The sequence below is a fragment of the Hirundo rustica genome, chromosome 11, assembly GCF_015227805.2.
Source record: "Hirundo rustica isolate bHirRus1 chromosome 11, bHirRus1.pri.v3, whole genome shotgun sequence".
NCBI classification, from domain to species: Eukaryota; Metazoa; Chordata; class Aves; order Passeriformes; family Hirundinidae; genus Hirundo; species Hirundo rustica.
The window spans coordinates 2,160,743-2,183,921 of NC_053460.1; the positions used below are offsets into that span (position 1 = coordinate 2,160,743).

General features: G+C 61.0%; 1 protein-coding gene across 5 annotated transcripts; it reads left to right on the forward strand.

Moving 5' to 3' along the window:
- Positions 1–27: 27 nt before the first annotated feature.
- On the forward strand, positions 28–23,179 carry KIAA0513 (KIAA0513 ortholog). Of its 5 annotated transcripts, none has more exons than XM_040075710.2 (13): positions 28–168; positions 14,356–14,814; positions 15,819–15,918; positions 16,304–16,377; positions 16,480–16,550; positions 17,003–17,210; positions 17,612–17,652; positions 18,122–18,200; positions 18,617–18,694; positions 20,093–20,122; positions 22,504–22,584; positions 22,845–22,939; positions 23,054–23,179. In XM_040075710.2, exons 2-13 carry the CDS (start codon positions 14,489–14,491, stop codon positions 23,101–23,103), a joined length of 1,233 nt encoding a protein of 410 aa, XP_039931644.1. In that variant the 5' UTR covers positions 28–168; positions 14,356–14,488; the 3' UTR covers positions 23,104–23,179. The 5 variants fall into 5 exon arrangements, with proteins under 5 accessions (XP_039931644.1, XP_039931641.1, XP_058278124.1 ...); XM_040075707.2 differs by lacking the exon at positions 28–168 and adding an exon at positions 9,529–9,658; XM_040075712.2 differs by lacking the exon at positions 28–168 and adding an exon at positions 9,934–10,044.

A 23,179-nucleotide genomic window follows, 5' to 3' on the forward strand; every position in this document is an offset into this window, starting at 1 on the left:
GGAGAGGAATTATACTTTTCCTGACACCCTGCAATAGCCTTGAGGCTGCCGACGCGGTGATAAGCAGTTGTTTGCGTGCTCGCTCCGGAGCAAACGTGGTTTATCTCTTCCTTGTTCCAGCCCTGCAGGGAAAAACCCAGCGATTTCACTGCCTTGGAACCCCCTCAGGTCTGTATTTGATTATTTCTCTCTTCCAGCAGCACCTGGAGATTTCACTGGAATTCCCAGCTCTGGCAGAGCTCAGGGCCCCGCTGTGCTGTTGGATTAAAAGAGCAGGAGGTGCAGGGGAGCTCTGCAGGTTTTAGGGGGCTGAGCGGGTCTGATTCCTGATTTTGGGGTGTTTTGGGGGCTGGGGAGGTCAGGGGTGTGAGTTCCCACCCGGGCTGCTCCCTCCAGAGCTTTTCCGGGAGGAGGAAACGTTCGCAGCCGCCTGCGCAAACAAGAGGCCCCGAGGAGGAAACACAACAGCCTGGGGGAAATCCTGACCTCCTGCTGCAAAGCTCAGGGCTCCAAGAGAGGATCCAGCCCCAGGGAAACCCGGGGTTCCCTCCTGCCTCGGACTCCTGGGTTTGGGAAGGTGATGCCAGTGCCCGGTGCAGGGCACGGTGACGCTGCGTTCAGCGCGCACGAGAAAACCTCGCCGAGGCCCTTCCCAAAGGATTGATATTCCACACGAAGCTGATTTCAGGTGGTTCTTAGGAGCAGCTCCCGAGGGGGATTTCTCACCTGGGCCATCACAGCCTCCTGCAGCAGCAGCAGCAGCGCTGCCCCGGCTTCAGCCGAGCTTTTCCACCCCTAAAACTCCTCAAATCCCGGGTTCAGCTGAGCTTTTCCACCCCTAAAACTCCTCAAATCCCGGGTTCAGCCGAGCTTTTCCACCCCTAAAACTCCTCAAATCCCCTCCTTTGCTTCCACCTTCCCTGGGGCATGGTCGATCCGAGCGGAGGCTTCTCCCAGCTCCAGCCCCTCTCCGGGAAGCGGGGCGACGTTAAATCCCAAACAAATTACTCTGTGCGTTCGAGTGAGGCTGCTCGGATGCGTTTTCCTTCCCTAACGATGGAGGCAGTGGGAATTGCAGCACCATTACTTCCTCCTTTTGCCTCCTGCGAGTTGTCAGCGCCTCTCCCCCGTGCCTGGTAAGCGCCTCATCCGCTGCCTCTGCTCTGCTGCTTCCCTGGAATCTTCTGTACAGCCTCGGTGCTCAAAGATCTTCCCCCAGAAGCCCGGGAATGCTGCGGGGAGGATCCCGGAGCGGCGGGAGGCAGCAGGGGTTTCTGGAAGGGTCACCTCAATCCCGGCACCCCGCAGCTTTTCCCCCTGGTTCGGAACTTTTTGGGGTTTCTGGTGCAGGGCGAGGGGACGAGGCAGCTGCCAGGCCCCAGGGCATTCCCAGCCTGGAGGAAAATCGGCTTTTGGAATGGGAAAACTGCTGCTCAGAGGGCAATAAATGTTATTAAACGTCGGGGAGAGATAAAGCTGCCTTTCCCCCCAGTTTTTTTTTCCCCTGTTTTCTCCCCCTGGCCGCGCCGTTGGCAGGCGCTTTGTGGGAGGTGGGAACGGGGAGGAGCCGCCCCAGGGCATCCCCGCGGGTCTGGATTCGGGATTTGGGATGAGGGATATGGGATTTGGGATGGGGGATTTACCTTCTTCCCGCGGAGCCTCGTGCGATCCCATCCCCGAATCCCGGTTTCCCTCACCCCTGAGCCCTCCGAGCGAGCGTCCCCTCGTTCCCGGCCCCGGTGCCTCCATCCCAGCCTGTGCCGGCGGTTCTCCCGATACCCCGGGATCCCGAGCTCCCTCAGCTGCCGGGCTCGGCCCCTGCGTGCTCCCGCTAATTCAAACCGAACGAGGAGATGCCGGTGAGCGATGAGCTGGATGGATCCGCTGCATTTCGGAGTTCTTGGATAAATAACGTGGAAATTTGATTTCCTGCCGCTCTGGAAAGGAGAGGCTTCGGGGATTACTCGTGCACCTCTCCAAGTGTTTTTCCCCCCTGGCTGCGCTGTTTGCGGGCTCTTTGTGCTGCCGCGGGAGGTGCGGACCGGGAGCAGCCGCCCCAGGGCATCCCGCGGGGCTGGATTGGGGATTTGGGATGAGGTGTATGGGATTTGGGATGGGGGATCACCGGGGTTACTCCCGGGGCATTTGAGGGTCCCAGCCGCGGCTCAGGCTCCTCCAAGCCCAGCCTGACTCAATTAACAATTAAATGTGTTCATTCCCTGGACAGGCAGGGCCTCACGGGGGGGGGGTGCAGTAAATTTGGGGTCCCTCTTTGGGGATGTGGGATTCACGCGGCCGGCACCAACGTGTCCCCAACCCTCTGCCAGGCGCAGGGCGGCGGCGACAGCCCGAGGGGAGGTGACAGCAGCGCTGTTGGCCTCTGCCACACCTCTCCTGGCAGCGCCGTGGCTCCGGCAGGAGCACCGACAGGTCCTTCCAGTCCCGCCGGGAGCTGCCGGCGGCGGGCGGCACCCGGGGACAGGGAAAAGCAGCGGCCGCATCGCCGCCTCGCCTTGTTCGGCTTCTCAGCCTGTCACCCGGAGCCCGAGTTAATCGTCGGGCAGCGGGGAACGCCGCAGGGAGCGTCCCTGCCACGCCAGGCTGCGCCCGCCCGGCCCCGGGCATCGCTCTGCCCGGCAGGAGCAGAAGGTAAAGCGAGTTTTGGGGCACCCTTGGGTGCAGGAGGGTGCGTGGGTGCTGATCCCACCCGGAAAAGCCGCTGGGAGGGAATATCGGGCTCTGGCCTGCAGAGGGGAGGCGCGGAACGGAAAAAATTGGGAAATTTTGCTGTAGTTTGGAAACTTTTTGGCAGTTTTTTGGGTTTTTTTTTGGGGTGGGGAGCAGGGCGAGCCTGGGCGGGAGGTCTCTGACCAAGGCGTGGCTCCCACGAGATCCCAAATGGTGGCACTGCTGTGGCACACCCAGCCCCTGTATTGTCCCCCCCGTTTGACAGATGGCTGCAGTGACAGTCGCTGCCTCCAAGGTGACACCTGGAAATTCCTCCTTGGGCTGTCGCCCACACCCGGCCTGTGGTGGAGCTCGACACAGACAGAGATCCGGGAGTCGCTGCTGGAGCTGGAAGGGGAAAAAACAACACGCAGAGAGCCCAGGGAAAGCGGCTTGGGAGGGTGAAATCAGGGAATCACGGAATGGTTTGGGTCGGAAGGGACCTCAAGGAGCATCTTGTTCCGCCGCTCGGCTCAAAATGAGCTCGGTTTGGGTAGATTTGGTGTGTGTTAAGAAAAATTGTCGCTTAGGGGTGACTGGCACTGACATCTCCTCCCATTCCAGCCCATCCCAAGCTGCCCCATCCCATTTATCCCATCTGGTCCCGCTGGAAGGAGCACACCCCACCCCGGAGCTGCAGGACCCTGAGCCGAAGGCGCTTCCCGTGCCTGGAGCTCATTTAGCCGCTCTCGTTATTCTCGGTTATTTGCTCGTGAATTTGGGAGATCTTTGTGCAAACCGGTCAGGGATGGGATTCCCTGGGGATGGGGAGATTCCCTGCCTGGAGGTGCAGTGGTTCTTTTGTCCTCCCTGTCCCTTGTCCCTGTCCCTGTCCCTGGCTGCTGCCCAGGACGGTCGATGCCCAATCCCCTGGGATTGCAGAGGTGACGTTGGGAAGGACGGGCCGAGCAGGGAGGTGACACCTCAGCAGGGTGCTCAGGACAGGATGGGTGAGGTGTCCTGCTCAGGGATTTGTCAGGATTTGGGAATGAAAGCAGGAAAAGGCCGTTGATCCCCTGCCGTTGTCGTGCCCCAGTTTCCCCATTCCCGGGCTCTGTTCCCCCCGTGCTGGTGACATTCCCTTCGGTGCCGTGGCCACCGAGGTGTCCTGAGCACCCTCTGCCCTCGCCCTGGGGGCTGCAGGGCTCACAGCAGCTCGTTTAGGGGAGGCTGGTGGGGATCTGGGGGTGGTCGGGGGTTCAGCTGTGTGGCCTTTCCCTGTGAATCCCGTTGTCCTGCCCGAGCCGAGGTGGATCCCGCCGTCCCGAGGCTGCTGCCGCCGCTCCGGGTGGCTCCTGCCGCCACGCCAGCCCCGTGACACTGTGACAACAGAGCGTGGAGCTGTCACCTTTGCCCTCCCAGCAGCCCCACGGCTCCCCCTTGCCCTTCCCGCTGCCTGGGATGGGTGGGAGGGAGGAGAAGCGGGCTCCTTCCTGCCAGCTCCAGCGCTGCTGGCGCTCCAAGGGCGCCTTTGCCACGGGCTGAATCCCTCTGGAGCTCTTCCCCGGGCCCACGTGGACTTGCAGGCGTTGTCAGGGGATACAGATCCCTGTGGATGTTCCCGTACCGAGTTTGATGGATCCAAACAAGATCCCGGCTTGTTTGGAGGGGAAGCAGAGGGGAAGGAGCTGCTCCAGCCCGGCCACCCGTGTCTCCCTTTATAAACGGCTTCGGCTTTCCTTTCAGGCAGGATAAATGAGGTTTCCTTTTCCGTGGCACGACTTTCCCGCAGATCCCAGGGAGACTGAGGGGAACGAGAGCGCTTCCATCCTGCTGGCTGCGCTGCTGTGCCACACGTGTGCCGGCAGATGTTTGCTAACCGAGAGGACCCCGGGGACACTCGGGCAGGGTTTTTTTTTTTTTTCCTCCCCGAAGGAATCAGCACCACGGAGGAGTGTGGATGTGACAACCCACAGGTCTGCGTCCTCCTAAGGCGGGATCCATCTGTGGGATGGCCTCAGGGAGGGCAGAGCCTTCCCAGCCCCGAGCAGTGCTGGGGAATGTGGCTCTGGCATCTTCCGTGGGGATAAAGCACCAAACCAACGTGGGCTGGGGTTTGTTTCCCAGCCTGGATCCCAGCTGGGATTTCCGGGGGGTTTGCTCCTCCTTATCTTCCCTTGTGTTTGGACAAGGTGGGGAAAGCTCTGCTTCCAACCCAGCGGAGGAGAACTCCCGGCTGCCTCACCCTGGCACAGAGGGAAGGGTTTCCAGCTGGGATGCAGGTGTGGCCCTGTCCCCAGACACCTCCATACACGAGGAGAAGGAAGCTCCGGCCACTTTTCCATCAGAGCTTCAACCAGCACCGAGAAAAGACGAGGATTTTCCCGGAGCGTTGAGCAAACAGGGGCGTTCTGCATGGGAGGGTCCAGCTTAATGCCACAAACAAGATTGGATTAGGAGGGATTTGCAGAGGGTCAGTCTGGAAGGAAGAGCGGCTTATTTAGGTTTTTAGCAGCTGTGTCACAACCGTCCGTGGTGTGGCAACGTTCGGTTGCGTTGTGCCCGCGTTGGGTGCTGGGTTTGAGGGCCCAGGGAGCAGCAGGGAGCTGCAGGCTGGGAGAGGGCTCTGGAGCAGAAATCAGCACCAGGAACCCGGCACCTTCCTTGTCCTGGGAGGCTGAACCAAATCTTCCAGCCCATGAGATGGTGGAGGGTGAGTGTCCTTTGGGGCTTGGGTGGTTTCCTGTTGGGGTTTTTTTTTTAATGCAGATTAATTCGTCCTCGTGCAGGTGGCTCAGTGACATTGAAGCCTCTGGTTGTCCCTGTCCCTGTCCCTGTCCCTGTCCAGGTGCTTTGGCTCTGGTGGAGCCCTGCCCAGAGCAGCTGCCCCTCTTTCGGCACGGGGTCAGCCTGGCCCTGTGCTGTTACAGGATTTGGGGTTTTTATCCGAGCTGTTAGCTCGTTTCTCCCCAGCCCTGCTCTGCTGTGCTTCCTCACAGCAGGATTTGACATCGCGCTGGGAATGGCAGCACTGGCACCTCGGTGGTGGCCAGGGACAGGACCCAGGGAATGGCTGGAGCTGTGCCAGGGGAGGTTTAGGTTGGATTTAGGGAAAGGTTCTTCCCCCAGAGGGTGCTGGGCACTGCCCAGGCTCCCCAGGGAATGGGCACAGCCCTGAAGCTGCCAGAGCTCCAGGAGAGTCTGGGCACTGCCAGGCACGGGGTGGCATTGTCGGGGTGTCACACGGGGACTGGATGACGCCTCGGGGTCATTTCCAGCTCAGGACATCCTGTGATTCTGGGATCCTTCTGCCATCAACCCCCCTGGCTCCTTCCTGGCTCCACCAGCTCCTCCCCTGGCCCTTGAGCCCGATCCTGCCGCTCGGGGTGTGAAGCAAAAAAACATAAAAATTACCCAATACCTCAGTAACTTCCACAAAATTTGCTTCCCCTGAGTGGAGGGGGTGTCACCCTGTGCCTGATGAGGGTGACACCCTGTGCCTGATGAGGGTGACACCCTGTGCCTGATGGGGACGTCACCCTGTGCCTGATGGGGACATCCCCCTGCTCTGGGCACCCACCCCTGGCAGATGCCACTGCTGGAGCGGTGCCAGGGTGGGATGGGAAAGGGAAATCAGGGCACTCGTGGTGTGTGACAGCCGCTGCCACCCCCGGAGCCTTCGTCTGGGGAACATCCACGTCACAGGAGCAGCTCCCCGTGCCGGCGCTGCAGCTGCGGCCCCGCTGCCAGAGCACCCCTGGAATGTGGCAGGGAAGGAGCAGGGAGGCCTGGAGGTGGCAAAGAGGGGTGGGAGATGGTTCTGGAGCTGGGAGAGGGGTGGCTCTCCCAGGAGGGCGTTTTTGGGGGCACCACCATGGGGAGGTTTCCACTTGGGGAGCTTGGAGGCCCCATCTGGGTGAGGAGGGTGAATAACCCAACCTGACCCCGGGTGCTGCTTCCAGCCATGGGATGGATTCTCTCCCCAGCCCCTGGGGCCTCTCCTTTCCTTGTTAAGGTGAAGAATTCCCGGGGCAGGACTGGGAGCTGAGGTGGAGGAGGCACAAAACTTCATAGAATTTTAGGAATTTTAGGTTTAGGTTGGAAGAGGCCTTAAAGCCCATCCAGTGCCACCCCCTGCCGTGGGCACCTTCCACTACCCCAACCTGGCCTGGGACATCTCCAGGTGCCAGGGACGCGTGCACTCCCAGGATTCCCACCTCCCATTCTCCAAACCCAGGGCCAACAGCGGAATGAACAGAGCAAAAACAACCGACCAAAGGCCAGGCATCCACGTGAAAACCCAGCCAGCCAGAGCTGCCGATAGCGGGAGGCACCACACCCCTCCCCGTGGCGTCGTGTCAAAGCTGGGGAGCCGGGAGAGGTGTTTTTTCCATGTCACTCGCGATTCCTGGAGTCTGCCTCAATTGTGATAATCACCCTGGGCAGAGAGTCAATGGGGGCTGCCCCGGGGTTTCTGCTGAGCTCAAGCCTTGTGTCAGCTCTTCCCTCCTCCGTGTGGGGACCGAGGGGACAACGAGCACTTTCACGCTAAATTGGCATCGTTTGAGCTCTCCTGACGAGGAGTGACTCCCCCACCGCCCACCACCCTCCCTCCTGCCCCAGAGCACTGAAAACCCCACAGCTGAGGCTGTGGGATCTTTCCCGAGGGCGCCCCTGGGCAGTGGCACTCGGGTCCAGCCCAGGCTGTGCCAGGGATGCTGCGTTCCCCAGCCCAGCAGCATCCCCCTGGCATCACCCAGTTTGCTGCTCCTTGGCATCTCCGGAGGGGGAGGATGCGGTTCTTAGGGGTTTTGGCTCTTCCCGGGGGTCAGAGCAGGAGTGTGGGCGCTCCAGGGCTCGGCGGTTCCTGTCTCTCTGTCCATGGGGATGCTCTGAGGCGCAGAAAAGGGGTCGGGGCGGTGCTGGGGCAGGGAGGATGAGCAGGAGCAGGGATCCTGTGCTGATACGGGGGTTTCCAGCCTCCCGTCTCCACCCGGGGCTGCTGCTCCCCCAAAATCCTCAGAGAGACCCCTCTGGGTTAATAATGGGGGGGGCTGAGGTGCCCTCTGAGCTGTTTCAGTGCTTTTCTCTGTTTTATCTCAGGGTTATAAGCACATGATGGTTTAAAAGAGGTGTTATCTCAAATCCCTGCGATGATTAGTGCTGCTATATTGATTGTACGACGTGAATTTGCTAATTTTCTATATTTGTTGCTGCTTCTTACGCCCCTTAACATCTTTTTTTTCTGATTTTCCTAAGGACACGTGTCGTTTCGAGATCTTTCCTCTTGTTTTCTGGTTACTCAAGCATCTCTTAACTGCTGTTGTTTAGAGCCTTGCTTTAAAAATGCATGAAGGGACATCAGTTTAGGGGCAAGGCCCTGGCCCTGCTGGCAAGGGCAGGGCTGCAGGGATTGCTGAACTCTCGTTCGCTTCTCTTCGTGTCAGAGGCTCCCTGTTGCTGAGAGCACCCCAAAATTGCCCCCCAGGCTTGTAACAGCCCCTCTGGGACACCCAGGGGGCTCAGCCTCGCCCTATTTCCCTTCCCTCACTGTGAAACTCCTGGAGTTTTTCTCTGGGGGGTCAGGGGAGAAGGCAGACCCCAGCCCTGCCCTCGGAGTGGGCATCGATCCCCCCGGTTCCTCCTCCCCACTGGGGTTTTCCCCCGTCTCTGATCTCACCTGACACATTTCCCCACCCGAGTGCCTCACCTGGGGAGGGGCAGAGCGGATAATTCCCGATCCTCAGGGGGCTGAGCGGCGAGGGGGCCTAAAAACCAGCTAAAGGTGAGGGGAAAGGGCTGAGGAACCCCCTTTGATGGGGATCCTGCCTGGTTTTATTTAATATTCCTGATATCAGGGCGCAGAGGGACAGGGAGTTTTGGGCTGGAGAATCCCCCTGTTATGGGAAACCCGCCTTATTATAGCTAATAGTTGGGATATCTGTATGTGCCAGGACTCAGGCTGGTTTGGGCTGGAGAATCCCCCTTTTAAGGGAAACCTGCCTTATTTTAACCAATAGTTGTGATATCTGTATGTGTCAGGCTGGTTTGGGCTGGAGAATTTGTCTTTAATGTGAATCCTGCCTAATTTTGCTCTATATCCCAGATGTCAGGGTGCACAGGGGCTTGGGCAGGTTCCTTTGGGTTGGAGAACCCCCCTTTAATGGGGACCCCGCCTTATTTTAATTAATATTTGGGATATCTGTATGTGCCAGGATTTAGGCTGGTTTGGGTTGGAGAACCCCCCTTTAATGGGGACCCCGCCTTATTTTAATTAATATTTGGGATATCTGCATGTGCCAGGATTCAGGCTGGTTTGGAGAATTCCTCTTTGATGCGAATCCTGCCTCATTTTGCTTTAACATCCCACATTTCAGTGTGCACAGGGGCTGTTTCAGGCTGGAGAATCCCTCTTTGATGGGGACCCCACCTTATTTTAATTAATATTTGGGATATCCAGGGACTTAAGACGCCTTGATCCCCCTTTTGATGGGGGAACCCCGCGTGGTTTCGGGTTGATATTTTGCATATTTGCCTGTGCAGCTAATTAGCCCGGAGAACTCCCCTTTGATGGAGATCCTACCTAATTTTCTTTAACCCTCCCGCTGCCAGAGCGCACCGGAGCTGTCGTGGTTTTTTTTTGGCGGGGGGGTGGGGGGTGATGATGCCGGGCGTGGGGGATCCCTCCCCAGGCAAAACGCCTCGGGAAAAAGCTCTGTGGAGGCTCCGGCGGTGCGAAGCGTGTCCGGGTGACACCGGGAGCTTTTTTCCTCGGCGTTTTTCCTTCCTCCCCCCGGAGCCGGCGCTGTGCGCGCAGCCGCGCGTGGGCACCGCGATGCGCCGGAGCTCCGCAGGGAGGGAGGGACGGACTGACGGACGGACGGACGGACGGACGGACGGACGGAGGCAGCGCAGCGTCGCCTCCATCGCCCGTTCCCCGGCGTGCGGGGCCGGATGGTGCCGAGCCAGCGGCCAGGATCCCGGCTGCCAGGTGAAAACCGAGGGAGGATGAGGATGGGGATGAGGATGGCGCGGTGACCCCGCTTGGGGACAGGCCTGGCTTTAATCCGTCCTGTGTCCCCGTGTCACACGGGAGGTGACATCCCGCTGGTTTGTTTTTTTTTTTTTTTTCCCGGCTGTCTCGAAGCTCGGCACGTCCCGGGGGATTGCGTTCACCCTCCCCGGGAAGGGTCCCCGCCTGCTCCCGGTGTTCCCCAGGCTGCTTCCCGAGCCCCTCCGCAGGGGATGGAGGCAGAATTTCCCCTGGGAACGAGGGGTGGTGGCGGCAGGGGAACCCCCCGCCCCCCGCGTGTGCTTCTCGGGGGGCTCATTTCCGAAACGCAGCCCGCCGCGGCCGCCGGGAGGAATTTTTGCCAGGTAAAAATGGGAATTTCGGGACAAATAACTGCCATTTTTGGGCTCCCTGCGGATGTGGCCGTGGCCGAGGGGGGTGTGCGGGAGCTGTGCCGCTGGGAAGAGTGAAAGGAGAAACCGCTGCTCGGCACAAAAGCCCGGCTTACGCAGCTCCGCTCTGTTCGAGAGACATTTAATTCTCCTCGCAAGCGCAGGCGAACGGGGAGCTGCCATCTGGTGAGTGATGGCAGCGAGGGGAAAGGAAAAAGCTCTCCGGGAAGCGGGGCAAGCTGGGAGCTCGCCGGGCTTCGGATTCCCGGGAAATGGCTCCGGTTTAAGGGCTGAGCGTCGGTTCTGTCAGCACCGCGTGTGAGCTAAAGCCGGGCTTGGGAAGGGGCAGGATCCACCTGGAAGTGCGGCAGCGCCCCGGGGCCTGGGGAGGAGATGATGCTGGGGAAAAGATCCCCCAGACCCGCACACATGGCGTGCCAAAAAAAAATCCTCCCCCGTCAGGGATCGGGATCGCGGAGCGGGCTCGGGGGGAGCTGGGAGCTGACTCTGAGCGAGCGTGTGCGGGCTCTGCCCCAGCTGAGCGCCGCTCTCAGCATCCCCCCGGGCGCCAGGGAATTGTTTTACCGGGCCGTGGGCAGCGCTGCAGCACGGCCAGGGCACAGCTTGAGCCTCCCGGATAAAGCCGGGTGCCGGCAGCGGAGCGGATCTGCGGGCACGGCCCGGCCCAGCGAGGAGGAGTTTCGGTTTGCTTTAAACAACGAGGTTTGTGCGTTTCAGCTCGGTGGGGCGCTTGCGATGGGGGTCAGGGCGGCAGCTGTGGATTTGGGGTGCGTTTGGGGACCTGGCACCGAAGGGCTCCGGAGCAGTGACCCGGCGTTGCTCTGCCCGGGGGAGGCACGGGAGGGAACAAGACTGACCAGTTCCCCGGCAGGAAACAGGCCGTACCTGAACTCACGGCACGGGGAGTTCTCTCAGCCGTGCCAGGCTGTCCTTGCGGAGCCCGGGCTGGCTCCGTGCCCGCCGAGCTGCGGGGCAGTGCCCGGGCGGTGCCGGCGCCGGGAGCGGGCGGCGTTCCCGTGCCGGGGCGGTGCGTGGATGGGACGTGGCGGGGTTTCCCCGGAGGGATGCGGCGTGGAGCAGTGCCAGCGCTTTGCCGGTCCCTCAGCAGCGGTGACTCCCCAGCGTGTCCCCCCGCAGCAGCGCTCGGACCCCTTCCCGCAGGACGGGGAGGACTTTTCCCCTGGGAGAGAGGCCTGGGATGTGCTGAAATCCCCCCGTGCTGCAGCGCAGGACACAAACCCTGCCCTGGCCAGGCCCAGGCGCTGCCCAGCGGGCATCCCCTGGCACGGCTGCAGTGCCAGAGCTCTCTGCAGAGCTCCTGCCTGTGTCCAGAGGAGCAGAGCTGTCCCCTCCGGGCTTCCCTGAGTTGTGGCTTTTCCCCTTTCCCGGAGCTGAGTGTCCCCAGGGGCTCTCAGAGCTCCTGCACTCCCTGTCTGGGTGCCAGACTGCAGGGATGAGGCTACGAGGAGGCAGCCAGAGGTTTCTTTTCTGTAATTACAGTTTTTAGTCATCCCTGACAGCTGCAGGCTGGAGCTCTGTCTGCTGCAGGATTCAGCGAGCGTGGGTTTGAGCTCTGTCATCGCGTGGGATGTCACCCACGGCCCGAGCTGATAACAAACAGGGATTATCTCTGTTTTCCCTCCAGCTCTGGGAGCAGCGCGTCGGGACGCCGTGCTTGCAGGGAGAGGAGGGCTGGGACACAGCTTGGCCGAATCCTGCTCTCCACTGGGGATTGCATTGGGATTGGGATTGGATCCCGCTTTCCCCCGCAGCAAACCTGACCTCAGAGCCCGGCACACCTGGAAAAAGCCCCGAGGGGAAACTGCGTGCAGGGCTTAGGGATGCTGGGAGATCCAGCCAGGAATGCTGGATTCAAGGGCAGGTCACGGATAAAAGCTGCTGCACGCTGCTGTAGGTGAATCATTCACATCTGCCCCAGCATTTGTTTTTAGTGAAAACAGGCATTTTCCGAAGTTTCGGGGCACCGTGGGTTCCCTGTGGCATTCCCACGCGTGGCTTCACCTGGGCTGGTGTCTCCACCTGTCTGGTTGAGCTTCGTGGTTAAAGTCAGCCCAGGAAGTGCGGAATTTCTGGATGATGCTGAAGCTCACGGTGTTGTATCAAGGCTCCCAAGCAGCCCAAAAGTCCCTTTTGATTCCAGAGCCCCCATTTGCTCTCAAACTTGGCCCGGGCAGTGGTGGGACGTGCAGCTGTGCCGGTGTCCGTGAGTGGACGGTGCCAGTCGTGGCACCTGAGGCTCTCGTTCGGTATTTTGGCTATTCCCTCCCTGGATTTGTCCTGCTGGAGCGATGGGCGGGTTGTGGAGTGGGGACAGGGCTGGCGCTGCAGCTGGTTTTGGTTTTGGAGCTCTCCTGGGCTCTGTGCTGAGAACCCAGCCCCTTCGGAGGTGCCTGGGAATGCTGGGCACCCCCAGCAGCTGCCAGCACCTTGGAACACCTTTGGTGGCCTTCACTCAAGGGCAGGGCTTTACCACGAGCTGGTCAGTGAGGGATTAAATCTTTTCCATCCCTCTGTGAGCAGGACGCACTCCCTGTGGCTCCTGGGCTGAGCTCCAAGCCTTCTCTCCTAGAGGGTCATGGAGCACCCTGTGCCAGGCCCTCAGCACCCTCACGGAGAACAATTCCTTCCCAAAATCCCATTTAACCCTGTCCTCTGGCAATGGGGAGCCATTCCCCATGTCCTGCCACTCCGTGCCTTTATCCAAAGTCCCTCTCCTCTCTCCTGGAGCCCCTTTAGGCACTGGAAAGGGCTCTGAGCTCTCCTGGAATCTTCTCTCCATCAGTGCCAAAAGGGAACTTTGCAGCTGCTGTGGGAGTGGGAAGGGCTGGGGGCAGAGGGAGGGATGGGATGGATGGATGATGGATGGAGGGATGGATGGAGGGATGGATGGAGGGATGGAGGGATGGAGGGATGGATGATGGATGGAGGGATGGGATGGAGGGATGGAGGGATGGGGGTCCCTGCAGCTGGAGGGGTGGTTTGGGATGCCTCACACTGCCGGGGACACGGAGCCAGGCTGCAGCTGGCTGGATCCCCACGGGAACACCGCCAGTCCCCGCTGTGCCGCAGCCCTGGGCTGCTCCTCTCCCAGGAGCCAAACTCTCCAGAGCTCCTGGAGCGCAGCAGTGCCCCTGCAGCTCCAGGGAGCCAGCTTTAGCTGTGTGCCAGCGGGCTGGGACGGCAGGCAGAGGTGGCTGCAGGAGTTCTGCCACCCGAGGTGACTTTCCTTTCTGTCCCTGCTGTCCCTGGGGGACAGGGGCTTTTCCCAGCCATGAAAGGAGTTGTGCTTCTCTCACTGTCCGGTGCCCCAAGGGGTCCCTGGAGGAGAGGAGGAGGAGGGGGATGCTGCTGGAAGATTGGCTGCTCCTGAGGCCCAGGGGCTGTTTTCCCACTGTGCTGTGCTTGGTGAAACTCGTCAGATTTGGTTTCAGTTTGAACTCCTGTTTGCCTGATGAACCGGACATTGGTGCTTCGGGGGATTCCTGCTCTGGGGGCGGCCGCCTGTGTCCTGGGATCGGTTCCCTGGAAGGCAGCGGGGCTGTGACCACGCTGCTGTCGTGCTGCCCTGGGTTTGTCACCGTTACCTGTCACCTGTGCTGCTGTCCTGCTCCTGGCCCACCCTGTGCCCCGATGCTGGGTCTCAGACACTGTCATTCGCCACCTCCTGGGGCAGACAGGCCCTCACTGAGTTCATCAGTGACTCTCTGACGCAGGGACAGCTTCAGGCACCGCTCGAGAGGGTTTTCCATCCTTTAGCCCAGAAAAGGGACAATCGGAGCCTCAGCTCCACGTGTCACATTCAGGATGTGACATCTCGTGGCCTGACGGGCAGAGCCGGGCTGGCAGGAGGCAGCAGCTGGCAGGACACTGGTGGCTCTCCAGGGCAGCCCTGACACCTTCTGTCCCTGCCCTCCCTCTGCTCACGGGCCTGTCTGACCCCGTTTGGAAACGGGATCATCTCCGGGGCCAGCATCCTGGAGTTTCACACGTGGAGTGGAAAGGGGATGCTGGGCACCACGGGAACCGGGCTGGGATGAGGACGCAGAGCTCTGCGCTGCAGTTAAGGGGTTTTGGCCCCCCAGATCGCAAAGGTCCTGCCATCTCGAGCGTTCCCTGGGATTGCTGATTCACGTGGCTGCTGGAGAGGAGCCAGCTCCGTCTGTCCCTCTGCTGCTGACGGACGCCCTGGGGACACCGTGGCTGGTGGCCTCGCCTCACTTTTGTCCCCCTTGTGTCTTTCAGATGTCCTGTGGTAGCCCCCGGGAGGTCCCGCCTGCCTTAGCCCTCCTCCTGCCAGCGATGGCCTCGATGCCCCAGTGAGGGGCGCGAGGACAAGGAACGAGTGTCCCCAACACTGCCACACCCCCGGAGAGCCATGGACGTGCCCGTAGGGAACCTCATTGACTTCGACAGCGAAACGCCCGCCTGTGACCCCTCGGAGCCCGCTGCTCCCGCTGCTCCCAGCGACGGCGGCCACCCGGGGGACGCAGGGGAGGAGGCGGCGGAGGAGAGCGATGCCACCGAGTCAGCGGACAGCGAGAATGACATGGGGGACTCTCCCCGGCACTGGCGTGGCTACCGCCGCTCCTCCTCCAACGAGTCCTTCTCCTCCAGCCACAGCACGGAGTCGGCGCAGGACGAGGCCACGGCCGAGCGCCGCGAGTTCATGCGGAGTTACGTGGAGAAGATCTTCACCGGCGGGTGAGCGAGAGCGGGGACGGCGGTGCCGGGGCCATCCCGCGGGATGGGGTGGGGTCTGGCTGCTTTCCCACTCCGGGAGCAGCGGTTTGCGCCCTTCCCCTCCGCGGCGTCGGCACGGCTTTTGCCTCGCGCTCCTCTCCAGGCTGCATCCCGGCTCATCCTTCACTCCCGGCTTCCCTCCCTTCTTCTCTCCGCCCTCTCCCGCGGTCCCCGTGTCCTCTCCCCGCTGATGCTCGCTGAGGGGCTCACACGTGCCCGGGCTCCCCGCGGCTGTGCCCCGCGAGCTCCGCGGGTCCGTGTCAGGCTGGATGGAGCGAACGGAGCGTGAGGAGCGGCGGCAGGGCTGAGTTCAGCTCTGGGGCTCCGTGCCTGTCTCCGGAGCTCAGCTTCTGCTCGCGCTTCCTTGGCTCTTCCCTTCTCCCTCCGCCTTTGGTTTTTCCCTCCTGCCGGGGGCGGGAGAAAAGAGCGGAGCAAGGCGAGGGGTGACAGGGTGGGCGCTCCTCTCCTCCTCTTCCTCCTCTCCTCCTCTTCCTCCTCTCCTCCTCTTCCTCCTCTTCCTCCTCTCCTCCTCTTCCTCCTCTCCTCCTCTTCCTCCTCTTCCTCCTCTTCCTCCTCTCCTCCTCTTCCTCCTCTCCTCCTCTCCTCCTCTTCCTCCTCTCCTCCTCTTCCTCCTCTTCCTCCTCTCCTCCTCTTCCTCCTCTTCCTCCTCTCCTCCTCTTCCTCCTCTCCTCCTCTCCTCCTCTTCCTCCTCTCCTCCTCTCCTCCTCTTCCTCCTCTTCCTCCTCTTCCTCCTCTTCCTCCTCTTCCTCTTCTTCCTCCTCTTCCTCCTCCTCCTCCTCCTCCTCCTCCTCCTCCTCTTCCTCTTCTTCCTCCTCTTCCTCCTCTCCTCCTCTTCCTCCGCCTTCCTCCAGCGCCGCAGCTCCAGGGGGCTGATGCCCAGAGGGTGCAGCTCACATCCTCGCCTTTAACAGATTTTTTTAAAAAATTTTTTTCCCCCGTTTCAGAGAAGATCTGGACCAAGAGGAGAAGGCCAGGTTCGGGGAGCTCTGCAGCAGCGAGAACGGCAAGGGCAGGGAGTGGTTTGCGAGATACGTGAGCGCCCAGGTGAGGGGAGCGGTGGGGAGGCAGCGGGGATCCTGCGTGGGCTTTGCGACAGCCTCAGGCTGCTATTTATATCCCAGAGGAGTATTTTTGGAAGGCAGGAACTCGAGGAAAGCGAGGAACCACAGCAGAGGGAGATAGAGGAGCGAATAAATACATTTTGAGCGGTTAAACATGCTCTTGGTGGCAACGTGGGAGGGAATTCGCTCGTTTTTATTTAAAATTCAACCCCACCCGCGCTCAGACACACAAAAAAACACAGCCTCAAAACAAACAACCCAGACAGGCCCAGCTGTGGGTGGGATTTTCCCCCCTGCCCGTGGTGGGGGTCCCGGGGGGCCGAGGCTGTTCCTGCTGCAGCACTGACCCCTGGGCTCTGTCCCTGCAGCGCTGCAACTCCAAGTGCGTCTCGGAGCAGACCTTCTACCGCCTGATGCAGTCCTTCGCCCTCGTGCTCTTCGAGTAAGTCCCGGGGGGGCACCCTGGGCTTTGGGACCCCCAAAAGGCCCTGAGGGCGGAGCTGTGGTGGGGTTCTGCCCTCCCTGAGGCCTCCCTCTGTGTCAGGTGTCACCAGATGGACGATTTCAGCCCCGCCAAGAACCTCATGACCATGTGTTTCACCTACTACTACATAGGTAAGGGGACCCTGGGGGGGGCTCTGCTGGGGCTGGGGGCTGTTTGAAATGTGTCCCGTGCATGGGAAAGGTGCTGGAGCGGAGTCCCAGGCGGCAAAGAGCCCGGAATCCGTGCAAACCTGGCAGAGCTCCTCGCTGGGGTGGTGATGCTGCTCCGTCTGGGAATATTTGTGACAACCCCTGGGTGACCCTGGCCTCTGGGGGTGGGATGTGAACACCCCAGCCCTGAAGCACCTTGGTTTATTGTTTGGGGTGCGGTGACCGCTCCTCCACGGGGATTTTCTATCCAAAATGGGAGCGGGGAGGACAAAAACAAAACCCTCCCAAGGTTGGGATGGGATCTGGGGTGTTTCCATCTCCTGGTGGTGCATCGTGGAGCTCCGTGCAGGTCCCCAGGAGCTGGCAGCACTCAGGGTCATGGCCCCACTGAGCTCCTGGCACATTTTCCCCAGGGAAACCTCACTCCCTGCCCTTGGAGGCCAAGGAGAAGCCCATGGGCAGCATCGACTCGTACCTGAAGTCAGCGAACACCTGGCTGGCCGAGAAGAAGGACATCGCAGAGAGGCTGCTGAAAAACACCTCGGCCAAGACAGAGAACGTCAAGGGCTTCTTTGGGGGCCTGGAGACCAAACTGAAGGGTCCTGGCACCAAAAAGAGCGAGTGGGTACCCTGGGGTGGGCAGGGGGCTTGGGCACCGTGACCAAGCCAGGGGTGTAGGGCCACCACGGGGCTGCCGTGGCCGTGAGGGGTCACCTCTAGCCCGGTCCCATGCTTTGGTCATTGTCCCCTCGTGGTCTGGCAGTCCTGTTTCCCTTGGCCATTGTCCCAATTCCTCCGGATTTGTCTCAGAACCGAGGGAGCCGTGGAGTTCTGTGGCTGTGAGCTCGTGATTTCGTCTCTGTACTGGGGTCCCAGGGGAGGGACCTCGCTGTCTCTTTGTCTCCTTTCTGGCCCTGGGGACGGTGGCATGGGGTCAGGGGGTCTTTGAAATGAGAGGGGGGCCGTGGGCTGTCGGGGTGGGGCAGGATTTTCGGAGCTGACACTGATTTCTTGTGCCACAGCGAAGGTGAAGACAAAGCAAAGGAGAAGCTGAAGAAGACGGGTGAGTGCAGCCAGCATTGCTGAAACAGGCACGGCCAAAGAGTCCCTGGGGAGGGGGAGAGGGTTGGAAATGCTGGAATTCCCTGGGGCTGGGTTTGGAATTCCAGTCACCACTCTTGTCCTGCGAGGATCTGGTCCTCGGTGTCACAGGCTGCAGAGGTTTGGGCACCTCCGAGCTTTGGTGGTGCAGCAGCCTCCCCCAGCACCTGTGTGTGTGCTCCCAGAGCAGCGGTCCAGCCCCTCCAGGATCCTCCTGGCACATCCCTGCCTCCATCAGGGCTCATCCCTGCCCTCCCAGGGCGCTCCCAGCTCCTCTTCCCGTTGCTGGGGAGGTGTAGAGGATGTGTTTGGTTTGCAAACCTTCGCGGCTGCTCAGCCGCCAAACCGGGAGGGGGCACAAAACCCACCCGTGGGTGGGAAGGTGGGAGACACCCCCCAGACCTGGCCTGTGACTCCGTGTGTCCCCACAGCGTCGCAGCAGAGCCCGGAGGAGGAGAAGAAAGGGGAGAAGATCTACCTGTACATGCACCTCAAGCAGCAGCCCATCTGGTAAAGCCCCGGGGCGGGCTGGCTCCGGCCTGGGGAGGGCATGGTCCTGCCGGCCACGTGCACCCACACGGCCACAAGTGCCCCTGCCAGAGCTGGCCTTGGCTTTGGCACGTCCCTCGTGCTAATGGGAGTGTGCTTGCAGCCGCCAAAGGGCCGGTCCAGAAATCTGCCGGGTTTGTTCGGCCCATCCTGACCCTTGGGAGTTCGGGCTGGGCGAGACTGTGGAATCCCGGAATGGTTTGGGTTGGAAAGGACCTTAAAGCTCATCCTGCCACGGGCAGGGACACCTTCCCACCATCCCAGGGTGCTCCAAGCCTCATCACAGCTTCTCTGGACACCCTGTAGGCGTTCCTAATTACAAAATCCCATAAAATCGGCCATTCCCATCATCTCCCTCCCTCCCTCCCTCCCTGCAGGCACAACCTCCGGTTCTGGAACGCCGCCTTCTTCGACGCCGTGCACTGCGAGCGCAGGAAGAGGTCCCCCACCACCAGGTAGGACATGTCCCCGTGTCCCCAACAGCCCTGAGCTTGTCCAGCCCCGGGGGAACGCTCTGCCTTCCGTCCCCGCCCGGAAAGCAGCTGGGAGCAGCGGGCTGGGGCGATCTGCGGCCCGGCAGCGTTTGGGAGCACGGAGGTTTTCTTGCTTGTTGTGCAGCATTTCTGGGGGACCCAAACTGCCCAGAAACCCCAGCCGGGGCTCAGGCTGTTGGTGCTGAGTTCGCCTGCAGGTCTGGGAGGTGCTCGGTGCAGCTGTGGTGGAGGGAGGGGATGTCCCCAGCTGTCCCCAGCTGTCCCCAGGTGGGACAACCTGCAGCCAGCAAGGAGAGAGCCCGGGGCTGGCGGCGCTGCCAGCCCCAAAACCTGTGCTAAACCTGCCGGGGAAGGGGCAGCTCGCTTCGAGGGGATGCAGAAGGGAGCTCGCCGAGCTTGTGCCCACCCCTCGCTCCACCGCGGAGCCGTGTCGGGGCTCCAGCCGCCCCTCCCGCTCCTGACCGCAGTTTCCCATTCCCAGCTGGGAGCGCTCACAGCCCTTCCCAACAGCCAGCCCCCCTCTGTGTCCCCCCAAATCCCGAGCTCCGCCGCAGCAGCCCTGGCTCACCCCGGGATGCTGTGCCAGGCTCAGCTCACGGATCAATCCCTGTTTTCCCCTTTATTGCTTTCCTTTCTTTTTCATTTTTTTCCTCCCGAGCGAGCACGGGAAGAGCCTATCGAGCAGCAACGCGACCGTAACTGCATTTGCTTTGATTAAGCCCCAAATTAGCGGCAGCGAACGCCTCGCGGGGACAGACGCCAGCGGCAGCTGCTCCCAGCGCCTTTCCCAATTAATCCCGGCGCTGGCACTGCCCGGGCTGCAGGAACAATCCTGCCTGACAAAGGAGCTTTGGGAGCTGCAGCCTGGAGTGTCCTGAGCGTCTCGGGGGGGTTGGGAGGTGGCCGTGCCCTCCCCGAGTCCTCTGGAGAGGATGAAGGCTCCTGGCAGTGCGCCGGGATGCTCCGTGCTGCGCCGAGGGCTGGAATCCCTCCCTGCAGCGAGGACGCGGTCGGGGCGGGCTGGGTTTGGAGTTCCAGGTCGGTGCAGATGTCCAGAAGGTCCGTGGGGATGGGGTTCAGGTGACCAGGACATCTCCGGGATGGCCGGGCTTTGTCCTCCCGGGGCCGCAGCGAGACCTGGGCGGGTTTTTCCTCCTCTGGGTGGGGAGGGCAGGGGAGAGGGGAGGGAGGAAGGAATCAGAACTAAACTCCTCTTTTTCTCTCTCTTTCCTCTCTCTCTGTGCCTCTAACAACCTTCTTCCGTCTCTCCTTCTCTCCGTTCCCCTCCCATCCCTCTGCCCTTGCATGAATCTTTTCACTCGCCACTTTTGTCGGCCCCCGTTTCTGCCGCCGCTCCAGAGGGAACCCTGGGGAGGAAGAGGAGAAGAGGTGTGTCTGTCCCTGTCCTTCCTTAGTGCCTGCTGCTCGCTTCGGGCCCGCATCCTGCCCTGGCCGCGGGGGGGATGAGTTTTGGGGGGTCTCTGCAAGGCCCTTTCTCCGCGGAGGAGGAGAAAACCACCGCGGGAGGCTGGAGCGTGAGCGTCACCCTCCCAAAGGGCCGGAGGGGTTTTAGACCGGCTCCTCTTTCATGTGGGTTCTAAAAAGGAGCCTGAATGGTTTCAAGCTGTGATATTTTTGCTGGGAACGTCCCTCTGGGCAGGTTTTGGGCACGAACTGAGTCTCTTTGTGTAGAGAGCATCTCCCTCTCCTGTCCTTCCTGCTTCCTCCTGGCTTGTGCTGCTGCTTGGAGGTGCTGGGGATCCTTTGCCAGCTGGAAAAGCTGGGCCCTTCCCGTTTTTAATGCACTTTTCCGCCGGCAGCCCTTAACAAAGATAAAATTGCAGCTGTGGGAGCGTGTCCTCGGGGCCACGAGCTGGCATCGGGGCAGGGCAGCAGTCACTGCTCTCTTGGAGAGCGGGATGTGGGAGCAAATCCCGCGGGTGGTGGCATTAGCGAGAGGAGGAGGATTTTCTGGAAGCCTGGCGGTGAATTTTCTGTGAGGCTGAGGAATGTCCCGGCTAAGGGATGGTGTAAATATCACTGCCGGGGTTCGGAAAATCCTGCTGCTGCTGCTGCTGGAAGAGGAAAGGAGTGGGAATTCTCAGCACTTCCAGGCACAGCAAGGAAACCCCAAAATACAACCCCTCACCCCTGTGCCTGTCCTGCTGGGCCAGTGTGGAGATCAAAGGCTTTCAGTGGAGCCACATGTGGGTTTTCTCCCTTCCCAGGCATGTTACTCTCCGGTAATAAGCCAGAAACACGGCCAAATTTTTTTTTTTTTTTGTCGGGGGGCACTTTGATAATGTTTTTTCTCCCTTCTTCCTCCCTCCAAAAAACATAAAAAGGCAGGAAAAAAAAAAAAATAGTTACAAACGTGCTTCTTCTGTGAGCGAGCCAGTGGGGTCTGTGAAGATTTGCTTCCAGATTTCAAAGCCCCTTAATTCGATTCTTCCCCTCTACATTTGGCTGTGGGCTTTATTTGGTTTTATTTGCTATCCTAAGCTTTAGCTGAGAGAAATTACACCTTCTTTTCTTAAAAAAACAGAACAAAACAAAACAACAACAAATCCCCTGAAGCACGCTGTGCACATTTCCGGAGCCCTGTAAACAGTGAGGTGCTGTCTGGAGGCTCAGCTCAGCAGCTTTGCACGTTCGGGTCGGGGTGATTTAGTGGGGACTGCCTCCCTTTGTGGGGTCAGCCTGGCTGAACACCCCCCCATCTCCCAGCTCCAGCCACACTGGGGCTGAGCCAACCTCCCCAAATTTCGGGTGAGACCCTCTCTTCTATCCCACTTTCCACCCGGCACAGCTCCCCACCCCTGCTTGGGATCCTGGCCAGATACGAGCATCCCATTCTCCTCCTGCTGTTCTCCTCTTCCTTCTCCTCCATTTTTCTTCTGCCTGTCCCTGTTTTTTTTTTCCTCGCTTTTCCTCCTCTTCTCCTTGGCTGTAACCTCCCCTGGTTCCCTGGAAGGGGCTGGCCTCAGCGTGGAGCTGTAGTTCCCCTGGCATGCGTGCACCGAGCCCTGCTGCCACCACCCCGAGCGACACCGCAGTGGCACGGGCTTTATTCCCCGGGCTGGGCACTCTGCCACTGCCTGGGGCTGCTTGTGAGCACCCAGAGCTCAAAGCCCTCCGGCCTTTACCGCCGTGCTGCAGTTGCAGGGAGTGGAGCCGGGGCAGCCTCAGGGATTTTGGCCCGTGGGGAGGGGGAGGTATGTTTGGGGAGCGCCTTGGTGGGGATTTCGGGGAGTTGGAGCCTGGCTGCAGACGAGGGACGGGCGCCTGGTGTCCCCCTGTCACCCTCCCAGGCTGGGGGGCTTCAGCAGAGCCCCCTGGGTTGGCCACCCCCTGCCTCCTCCTCCTGGCACTGAAGGTGAGCTCCGTGCTGGAGGGATCGATGCTATTTTTAGCTCTTAATCTTGGGGCTTTCCCAGGCGAAGCCAAGGTTGGATGAGGTTTTCCCTGGGGCATCTCTTGCTTTGCTCCAGGGCAGGAGCTCTGCAGGTGGATCCGCGCTGCGAGCTCATCCAACACCCAGCACCACGCCCAGGGGCTCTGGGTGCCTTCCTGCCCTCCCAGGGGCTCTGGGTGCCTTCCTGCCCTCCCAGGGGCTCTGGGTGCCTTCCTGCCCTCCCAGGGGCTCTGGGTGCCTTCCTGCCCTCCCAGGGGCTCTTCCTGCCCTCCAGCCCAGGGTGGGAGGAAGCAGACGGGGGCCCCTGAGGTGACAGCGGTGACAGAGTGGGGCCAGACTGGCTCGTTCCTTGCAGGGAGAAGTGGTGCCACATGACGCAGGAGGAGCGCGACGACAGCCTGCGCTTCAACGAGAACATCACCTTCGGGCAGCTGGGGTGAGCAGGGCGCGGGCACCGCCCCTGGGGGGCCAGCTGACACCTGCCAGGTGTCCCCTCGCCGAGGAGGGACACCCCTTGTGGCGCAGAGGCTTCTCCCTGGGGCCTGCTCCCGCCCTTTCCGTCGAGCATCCGCAGGGTACGAGCTGAGCGGCGCCGAGTGCCGGCTGCGGGGGGCTGTGGAGAAGGGAGAGGAAGGTGGGGGGGACGCGGGGCAGCCTGGCCACTCTCTCACCCAGAGCATCCCTGTCCTCCCCCAGCACCTTCATCCACAACATGCTGGCCTTCGGCCTCAGCAAGAAGCTCTGCAGCGACTTCCTGAAGAAGCAGGCGACCATCGGCAACCTGGATGAAGGTAGGCGAGAGCCCCGGGGGACGCGCAGCCGCCCTCGGGGGGTTCTGGAAGGTTCTGGGGCGTGGATGCCATGGTGCAGCATCCTCCCTGAGCCCTTTTCTCTCTCCTCCCCAGAGCAATACAAGCTGCTCAGTGACCACATCGAGCAGATGGCCGCCGAGTAGCCGCCGCGGGGAGGGGAGGGGAGGGGAGGGGAGAGGAGCCCACCTCCGGGGCTACCTGGGACCGAAGCTGGGCTAC